This window comes from Neodiprion fabricii, chromosome 7 (genome assembly GCF_021155785.1).
Source record: "Neodiprion fabricii isolate iyNeoFabr1 chromosome 7, iyNeoFabr1.1, whole genome shotgun sequence".
NCBI lineage: Eukaryota > Metazoa > Arthropoda > Insecta > Hymenoptera > Diprionidae > Neodiprion > Neodiprion fabricii.
In genome coordinates, this window is record NC_060245.1 from 5817045 (window position 1) to 5827517 (window position 10473).

Here is a 10473-nt window from a genome sequence, read left to right on the forward strand (position 1 = left end):
TTATACATAAACTTTTTACAATATTACATACAGTTATTTCCCCGCATTCCAACAGACTGTATAAGTTTTTAGGACATCTTTAACGCTAAAGCGTTGCTTATGATGATGGAAAGCAATGCGGAATGCATTGATTTAATTGATTTAGCGAAAATCAACTTCGTCGTGTATTATAATTAGTAATATTTCATTGAAATATTAGATACGGGTTACAGAGTATGTTCATGCCAATATTTCTGAGCTGACTATCGTTAAGATTGTATCATAATGCCAATAATGCTAATTATTAAAATCATAAAATGATCAACTGTTCAACTGCAACGAGTAGATAATTATACGGTTCAAAACTCAGACGAGCCTTCGACACTCCGTGTGCTCTTCAGAAAATAATTTAGCCAGTCATCGCAGCTCAATGTGAATGTTATTCTCTTCTGATAGTGACGCAACGGCCTATCCTCACGTATCCAGTAGGGTGTAGACAACAACTTGCAGACTTGCACTTACGTGAATAAATATATTAAAAATAATGAAAATACTCTTCAAAAATAGGAGAGAAAAATAATCAAGCAATGAAACATTCGCAACGAAGAATAAGTAAATAAAAAACAAGGTTAAGTAACTAAACGCCTTACAATAATAATTTTAAAATCAATACCAGCAATTATGATGACGGTTCTCCCACAATGTGCATCGCAAATGAAGGGGAATTAGAAGTGTCACAAGAAACAAGTTATGGGGCAATGATTAAGTAGGCGTATGAACACCTAAGGCAAATGTTCTCAATTACTTAAAAAATCTGCACGCAAGGCATTTGTATCGGTGTTGATTGCATTTACAGAATACGTAGAATGAACAGAGAAGCTTTAGGAACTTTATTGAGTACGTTTCACAATATGTTAGGGATATTTTTTTATTTAATAATTTCTCAGAATTCTGCTACCAACACTTATCGTCTTTGACGCTGTGTTTGTTCGGTTATCCGCGGCAAGAAGTGTAAAAACCGCGAATTGGTACTTAAAACTTAAATTCAAACAAAATCTTAAAATGTCTATAAATGCCCGTAAAAGTACACAAAATTTTGAAGAACATTGCAAAATTTACTGACGACGATTATTGACGTAATGGGGAACATTCAAAGTAGAATTTTAATTTTGTCAGCAAAAGAAAAAAATCTTTAAACATCAGTATAGAATTGTTGAAATGGCGTTTCCTACCAATATGGGAAATGTAGTTTCGGGTAAAACGCGTTTAAGGTGTTGGTTACGAATATGCAATAAAAATTTGGGATGCTGAAATCAGAGAACGGATGCAGCAGCGTCGACTAGTGTGTTATGCCACGTGAACGGTTTCAACAGTTGTAGTCGAATTGATCGACTCAGGAAGGGACAAAACTTTAGAGGGCCGTGTAACAGCACTTCGACTTACTCCGCGTGTACGGTTTTTTGGCACATTTAAGTTCCACCCTCTAAAAATAACTATTGGGCGTCATTCTTGAGACCCTATAACAGTTATTGGAAAACAAATCTATTTTCCGAAATCGTGTATCCAAATGGTTCTTCCTTGCGGCCTTGGATGGTTCTCAAACAATAGATTCCGATGAAAGCATAAAATCACTCAAAATCGATAAAATTTTATGTCTTATGAATTGTAAAATGTGGGTGAGTTACTTTTCTTGATTTAAATTTAAGCCTAGGCACCCTTTATCAGAGTACAACAGCCCCATTTTTCATGCAGTACCGAAACTGAACAGTATATCCAAAAAACAAGTGCATTTCACGCTGAATCGAAGAGGGCATGGTTTCTAGAAAATTATGACAAGAGGCGAGTGTCCATTCAACCCGGAAGAATGATAATCATTTTTCAGGCACTGCCATGAACGTCCGAGAGATGGCGCGCGAGGCAACCTCACGTTGACGTTGATCGGTCAATCTATGGAGACTACACAAGTTGACCGAACTCAAATGGGAGAATTTTCACAACTTGTCATAATAATCGTACTTATCAGATTCATTTTGTGTACCATTAGGGTCGCTGGTGTTCCTTTGCACCAAAGTGTCTTTGATCGCAGGGATGCCCAAGATCGATCAATCGGTGATCTCACAAGGGAATTGGTAGAAATTTTTCAATTCAAATTATCAATTTACAGTCTTGGGCGCATAAGGTATAACAGTGCCATCTTATTTTGGGCAGTTATTTGGTTACGTGGAGTTCGGCCTCCTTGTGTAGACTCCATGGGTCAATCGGTGATTGTCAACGTTGCCATTATGAGGTCGCCTGATGCGCCATCTCTCAAACGTTGACGGCAACGCATGAAAGCTCTGATTATCATAGTTCCTAGTTGAATGGACAATCGCCACTTGTCACAATTATCTAGAAACCATGCTGTTTCTTCGCCCCAGTAAGAAATGCACATATTTTGCGGTCTATCTGTTCGGAACTGCATGAAAAGTGGAGCTATTATGCCCTTTCTTGGATGAAAAATGCTTCGGTTCCAATTTCAATCGACATCACTGACAAACCAACATTTGCCGATTCACAAGACCTAAAAACTTTGCCGATTTTGAGTGATTTTACGGTTTCATCGGAATTTATTTTTCGAGAAATATCCGAAAACACGAGGAAAAACGATTTGGATGCACCGTTTCGAAAGTATTCGTAAAAATTCGAGGGGACCGTGATTGCGATTACAATCTCCTTATTAAGGAATTTACTAAAAAATTACTGGAAGTTAAATTCGCATTGTACTGGCTGGCATTGTAGACTGTGCGCATTGTGTACTTTAAATTATGCCGAATTGTTGACACAGTGCAGGTCAGCGACACAATGCGGGTGATGGAAAGTGAAGAGGAAATCATTGCAACTACAGTATTCACTCCGAATAGGGCTACTCGAAGGAGTTGAGGGAAATATCATTCTTGGAAATTACTTCTCCCCACCAACAGCTCGAGGTGGACTTGATGCGGCCTCCGACTTAACTTCGAAATAGAACCGCGTGTTCGTGTCCAGAGATAACCGTCCAACACTCGTAAACAGATATATGTAGTGGGGAAAGTGTTCGAGGAAGGATTAGGAAAAGCTGTTCTATTCAGAGAGGCCCTTTTCAGAAGGAATACTGTACTTCAGTGTAACATTCCTCAATTGTATTAAAGTTCACAGTTCCTTATATACGTAAGAATGGGATACAAAATGAAGTCAACAAATCGACAGTGTGAAGAAAAAGTAATTTTTTTGAATACTTGCTTTTAAGAAGCAGTTCTATGAATCAGAATTTTCAAAATAATTATGCGAATCTATTAAAAACGAAACGGAGATATCTATTATACAATTACGTATTTGACTCAAGTCGACTCGATGATTAACTCTAGCCATATTATGATCGCAGATCTGAAAAATATCATTCTGTGATGAACGGTTGAGTTTGTTACTGCAATATGTCTAAATTATTGTTAATGTAAACTAAATATCACAATATCGCTGCAATCTATATCAAATATTGTGAATGCAAGCTAAATATCACAATATTTCTGCAGTCTTATCGCAGTGTAGCATATGCACGCGCAAGGATGTCATGATGCTGGAATTTTCCTCACGCATTTTGTATTGTCTGGGTACCTGTCATGTCATAACATTTATTCAAATGAACTTAGAGAAGAAATGGTATGATTTACTTCAGGCGTTCATCGGGGACAAGTATAAAAAGAAAGAATTGGAAGGTGTAGGAGTTACACGGCTACAAAGTCACCTAAGCTAAAGATGAGTAAAATAATTATACTAGTACTCGTCGCTGCTCTCTGCTACCATTTGGTAGGGAGCATGCCGTCTAGTGGTTCTAACCCATCGAGTACGCAATCAAGTTCTGAAGCAAGTAGTCAAGCTAAATCATCAACAAAATCTGAAAGCTCTGGGTCAGAATCGAAGGCAAAATCTGAATCATCCGCAAAATCTGGGAACCATGGATCAGAATCGGAGGCAAAATCTGAATCAATGGCAAAATCTGGAAACTCTGGGTCAGAATCGAAGGCAAAATCTGAATCATCCGCAAAATCTGGAAACCATGGGTCAGAATCGGAGGCAAAATCTGAATCAATGGCAAAATCTGGAAGCTCTGGGTCAGAATCGAAGGCAAAATCTGAATCATCCGCAAAATCTGGAAACCATGGGTCAGAATCGGAGGCAAAATCTGAATCAATGGGAAAATCTGGAAGCTCTGGGTCAGAATCGAAGACAGAATCTGAATCATCCGCAAAATCTGGAAACCATGGGTCAGAATCGGAGGCAAAATCTGAATCAATGGCAAAATCTGGAAACCATGGGTCAGAATCGGAGGCAAAATCTGAATCAATGGCAAAATCTGGAAGCTCTGGGTCAGAATCGAAGGCAAAATCTGAATCATCCGCAAAATCTGGAAACCATGGGTCAGAATCGGAGGCAAAATCTGAATCAATGGCAAAATCTGGAAGCTCTGGGTCAGAATCGAAGACAGAATCTGAATCTCAGTCAAAGTCCCAGTCATCAACGGGGCCTGTAAATGGCGAAGAGTGTGATGATGAAACGGGAAAAGGCGGTGAGACAAAAAGTGGAAAGGGTAACACTGGATCAGGAAAGTCAAGTACATCTGGGGATACTGGATCAGGAACGTCAAATACATCTGGTAATACTGGATCAGGAAAGTCAAGTACATCTGGGAATACTGGATCAGAAAAGTCAAGTACATCTGGGGATACTGGATCAGGAACGTCAAATACATCTGGTAATACTGGATCAGGAAAGTCAAGTACATCTGGGGATACTGGATCAGGAACGTCAAACACACCTGGGAATACTGGATCAGGAAAGTCAAGTACATCTGGGGATACTGGATCAGGAACGTCAAACACACCTGGGAATACTGGATCAGGAAAGTCAAGTACATCTGGGGATACTGGATCAGGAACGTCAAATACATCTGGTAATACTGGATCAGGAAAGTCAAGTACATCTGGGGATACTGGATCAGGAACGTCAAACACACCTGGGAATACTGGATCAGGAAAGTCAAGTACATCTGGGGATACTGGATCAGGAACGTCAAACACACCTGGGAATACTGGATCAGGAAAGTCAAGTACATCTGGGGATACTGGATCAGGAACGTCAAATACACCTGGGAATACTGGATCAGGAACGTCAACTTCACCTGGTGGCACTGGAACAGGTAGTTCAACTACACCGAGTGGCACTGGAACAGGTAATTCAACTACATCCAGTGGCACTGGAACAGGTAATTCAACTACATCCAGTGGCACTGGAACAGGTACATCGGGCAATACAGGCGGTTCACCATGCAATGCTGAGATCGAAGTTTGCATTAATACTACACCCAGTGGCACTGGAACTGGTAGTTCAACTACACCGAGTGGCACTGGAACAAGTAATTCAACTACATCCAGTGGCAGTGGAACAGGTACATCGGGCAATACAGGCGGTTCACCATGCAATGCTGAGATCGAAGTTTGCATTAATACTACACCCAGTGGCACTGGAACTGGTAGTTCAACTACACCGAGTGGCACTGGAACAAGTAATTCAACTACATCCAGTGGCACTGGAACAAGTACATCGGGCAATAAGGGCGGTTCATCATGCAATGCTGAGATCGAAGTTTGCGTTAATCTCTAATGATAGTGGATTGAGTAAAGAACTCTCTCCGATCATACGAATTATTACGTCAGTGCACGTGTGAGTTGAAGTGATGAATACTAGCTATTTTTCGAATAAGTTGTTTCGAATCCACGACTATCTTCATCTTTTGTTTAATTCTCGTTCGGTTGTTTTGATTTGTCTTAATTCTAGACCTGTATTATATCAGCAAGAGTTCATTGCGTTCTTTTTTCTTCTGCCTATATTTGGATCGGTATATTTTCAAAGTCACTACTTATCGAGCTCATTATCACTACTTTTTTCTATTAGTATGACATACTCATTTCGTACATATGCGAATTCATCACTTCGTTTTGGACAATATTGGACTACGTGCTTCGTAAAACAGTCCGTCCTCGGGATACGGGGAATCAGCTCATCCTTACGTTATCGGAGATTGCAAACTTCACTAATCAAACTAGAGAATTTTAGATTTAAGCCGATACAATTAATGTCAAATTTCGAATCTAAGCTTGCCACTGATTGTGGATGGAAAGGAAAACGTTGAGGTGATGATAAAGCATCCTTCAAACTAAATATAAAAGTAGATAAGACTTCAGCTGTATTATATTGGATATCTGGAAAATAACTTTCATATGCTATTCTTTACAAACCCCGAGGTAATTCAACACTTCAAAGAATTGTCAAATTAATTGGGGAATAAACACAATAAAAATCCGTAACACTAATGATCGCATATTGTATGACTTAAGAAACTCTAGCTCAGGAACCTCGAGCGAAACATAGTCTTATAAAAATCAGTAATGATAGGTGAAATTACAAAATAAAAACCGAAAATGCTCGTGATTTTAATAAAATAGACAACGTAAGAAAAGTGTTATTATACTGGAGGTTGTTCAACAAGTCTAATGATTAAAAGTTTATTTTCATATGATATTTTCATCATAACTAAGGAAAGTATAATTTCTATCTATCTAATGTGTGTAATTTCTTTTTATCATATTTTAAAATTTTGCCTGTAATTATATATATATTGTATAACACTATGCATTTTTACACAATTCATTTAATTTTTCGGCTTTCTACATTTTTTTACATGCTGATAATACAGAAGAGAAAAATATCTGTGAATAATACAATAATATAGTTAAAGATATGGTCAAGTGAGGTGAAATTAACCTATGATGAGAGACCTAATAATAAACAATAAAAAGTATGAAAACCTGAGTTGAATTCTTAAGAGATGAGGTGACCCTTTTTGTCAGCGGCCTGCAGTTGCGGATTTATTCGTACGAGTAGTTGTCACTTCAGCCAAATGGTAAAACAACTCGGATAGTCCTGGGTAACCTAACAGCTTCACTGAATATGTCTTAAAACTCAAACACGGTACACAAACTCAAAATAATCGTAAGTATAAAACAAGTGACAGTTTGTCAAAGGAACGAACAGGAATAAGAAATTGAGTACTTGGTTCTATAATACCGACAGCTCGAGGGGTCAAGCAAAAGTAAAGTCGCCAATATACGGGAAGATACCTGAGCGATGAGTCGCAATATATAAACACCTCGCAGTATCGTACCATTATTTTCCATACTTAGTTATTAACCTTTTAAGGACGGGAGTGGTCGAAATTTCGACCACTGGGTTGGTCGGACACTCTACGTGAGAAATTCGTTGATATTATACACAAATTTCGTGTAAAATAAAAGGTCGATTTCAACGTAAAAATCCCCGTCCTTAAAAGGTTAAAAATGTAGTCTACGATTAGCGAACCAATTTTATAGTCAGCATAACATAAAACACTTGGCAAATGTCATGACGCTTAACGTATATTACTACGGATCCTGAGCGAGCACGCTGAAGACCTTCATCGGCAACAATATATCATCTCTAGAACACGTAGCAGCTCATCAAAGATCTCCGTCGACCATTATGAATTTTAATCGTATTATGTCGCAATTCGTAATGATAATCGTTTATAGAGTTACGTACTGTAAATTTAAGAGTGTGTAAACCGTAATCTAATTATCGTAGTCTTTTGATAGTCCTGTTAAGTTAGCGTCAAAGAATTTTGTATTACTTATAGTCACTTGAAACAGGATTCCTGTTTTCCTTCCATAGAATCAAATTAATTAAACATTTATAAATTTCCAGGCCGATCAGCGTATTTTAGATTTGAATGAATGTATATCTTTCTATGTCTTTTTCTGGTACATCGTGTCAAAACTCTGTATGTATACCAAAATGTGATATTGCTCTCCTTTTACCTATATATGCACTTCAGTAACGCCTTGAATGAATGCATGTATTCATAGCGATGCGTACTTTAAATGAAAATCTACGTCTCGATATCTTGCATTACCATATCCCAAAGTTAGGTAGATGCATATTCTCTCGTCAATAACTAATTGGTACGAATATACATACACATATATGTATATAATTCGTTACAAGACGTTGAAACAACATCGTACTGGTCAAGAATTGACGCAGTTTTCTCTTCATAGGTTATTTAACAGTTTGATAGTGAAGTCGTGCCTAGATGATACTTATTAGACGTTATCTAATTTTAATGGGGTTAAAAAGAGTATCATATTGAATCAATCAGAAGTGAATAGAAATCAGAGAAAGGTTTAAAAAAAATTTCCAAAAAAAGGAAACGAAACAACTTTGCCTATGACGGTTCAAAGCCCGGATGCAAAAGATCACATTTCTGAGCACTATAACTCCGTTTTTTTGTAGGTTTTTCAATATATGATGAACGAGAATGATATGAATTCCAGTTCATTTGAGAATATCCCAATTTGATGCAAAAAAAGTAAACGTAATGATCGTGAATACGTGTGTATAAGTACGGGAAAAGCATGAATTTTGGATTGATCGATAAAATCAAAACTTCAAAGCTTTTTCCGTACCTGAAGATTTCACTTTTAGAATGTTGTAAAGAGATTTCTGTACTTACACGCGTACCTACAACTTTTTCACACAAGATTTTAAAAAATTTTGCATTTTCGCTCCACCCTAATAAAGGCGATATATGCACTAAAACGGAAAAAGAAATCTAGATCATCGTGATATGGTCAAAAAAAAGTGACCTCTAGCTGGATGGTGACGAAAAAGTCTGGATAGGTGAGCAAAGTGATGCAATATGAGCCATGAAAGTGGTGAAAACGAACGATTCTGAAATATGCGTAGACTCATTTTGGACAGACTGTCGGGCATTTAATTATAAAGTACGTAGAAAATGTCAGGCGATAAAGGGTAGTTGAGTTCATGTGAAGAGCCCCGTGTATTCCTGCGTATGTTCGATTCTATTAGCCTCCTCACTGTCGAGCAACCACCTTTTCCCCATCAATGTGACCACCTCCTCTATAAGGGTGGTTGAAAGTGGTCACTGAGGCGGGATTGCCGTTTTAATTGGGCCATGTATGAGAAATACGGGCTACTGTGATGTACGTGGTCCAAAATGTGCCGAGCGAGGCGAGGCTCGCCCGTGGTTTACCAGCTTCGGGAAACTCGCGGGTGGAAAACTCATTTTCACCAACCAGCGGACTACTTTCCCATTATTCTCGCGTAATTAAGATCAACACATGTTGACATGCCTCGGCCACTAGTAGCACTCACATTTTACTCGCTGCGTTAAAGCTGTGGTCGGATTTGTTTTAAATTTAAATTTCGGAAATCAGGCAGCCTGGCCATTTTGTATTTATTCCTTCTAAATCTTTTGTAATTTAATATCACTGAAGATCTGTTAGTGCAATACGTTTTTTACAATTAAACTCCAGGATTATATACCAGAAACTATGCTGTAAATTGAATTCTAATACGAGGTATATGATATTCGTTACAAAAGAAAAGAATACAATGTCTCTGGCATCTGTTTAGGGAAAGTTTCATTTATTTTCAGTGGATCTTGTATGTCTGTATTTCTAACCTAGAGTGAATCGTTATTTCGCATAATAATTCTGCGGCGACGTATTAACCGAAATATGTTTATCCTCGTGGGATACGTAAATGGTTTTTGCACAATTTTAGAAAAAAGACTTTTAGATTCTAGCTGGAAATTCGTTTTCGTGTTTTCATTTTAAATTTGTATCTTACACGTGCCTCAAATCTATCAATCATCAAATATGCGGGTCAAGATGTTGAACAGCAATTAGAAACACGTTCATCTCCAAGTTCAACTTATCTAACTTTCGACTCCATCTTCTGCCTTTTTTGAATAAGATATTCTGAAGGCGGCATACTATAGCATCGGCTGTTCAAGAGACCGACTCAAGCTACAGAGGAAACGTTCCCGCTTTCCTTTATTCACCCAATTATCCTCTCAGCGGTTGACCGGTCTAGTCTGTAACACCTAGAAGAGCTTAGCTCTCGTTAGTAATCCCCATTCCTAACCCAAAGACCGCGTTAGTCTTACTGAAGGGCTAAAATTCGGTGATCGTTATTTCTCACTTCAAGTCACAACTCCTCGCATTATTCACAGACCAAATAGCTGCGTGCGGTTAATAATTGCAGCTAACCATAACGTGAAAAATTTGGCATGCTGAAATCGGTGAATAGTAACTTGACTCGTTAGAAAGTTTGTGTCATATTTAAAATCGTGTACCTAATGATAGTGTTTTGACCGATTTTACATATAATCATCGCGTATGTTTCATTCAATTTATTGAGCACATTATTTCTTCAGCAAACATGGTTACATTGTGTTTATTTTACGTACACGTAAAATACGCTGCGATTCTGTATGAAGTATCACTTCTGTTTAAGAAACGGAGTATAATTGGCGAAAGTCAGACAAGGTGAAAGAATTGAGTTTGGCGAATAAGGAATGAA

At 38.0% G+C, this 10473-nt stretch overlaps 1 protein-coding gene across 11 annotated transcripts; it reads left to right on the forward strand.

Annotated features, from left to right (window-relative positions):
- Positions 1-3716: 3716 nt before the first annotated feature.
- LOC124186404 (protein rtoA-like) lies at positions 3717-6571 on the forward strand. 11 transcript variants are annotated; one of them, XM_046578094.1, is made up of 4 exons: positions 3717-3966; positions 4018-4068; positions 4120-5257; positions 5291-6571. In XM_046578094.1, the coding sequence occupies exons 1-4, from the start codon at positions 3751-3753 to the stop codon at positions 5653-5655; spliced, it is 1770 nt and encodes a 589-aa protein (XP_046434050.1). In that variant the 5' UTR covers positions 3717-3750; the 3' UTR covers positions 5656-6571. The 11 variants fall into 11 exon arrangements, with proteins under 11 accessions (XP_046434050.1, XP_046434055.1, XP_046434054.1 ...); XM_046578099.1 differs by having other exon boundaries at positions 4120-5237; positions 5388-6571; XM_046578098.1 differs by having other exon boundaries at positions 4120-4323; positions 4375-6571.
- Positions 6572-10473: the final 3902 nt, after the last annotated feature.

What these genes read in the sequence shown, in the direction of transcription:
- LOC124186404 (XM_046578093.1), top strand. Translation starts at nt 3,751, where the DNA reads ATGAGTAAAATAATTATACTAGTACTCGTCGCTGCTCTCTGCTACCAT. An exon ending in ACCATGGATCAGAATCGGAG is followed by an intron (nt 3,967 to 4,017) that starts GCAAAATCTGAA and finishes TCAGAATCGAAG; the next exon opens with GCAAAATCTGAATCATCCGC. An exon ending in ACCATGGGTCAGAATCGGAG is followed by an intron (nt 4,069 to 4,119) that starts GCAAAATCTGAA and finishes TCAGAATCGAAG; the next exon opens with GCAAAATCTGAATCATCCGC.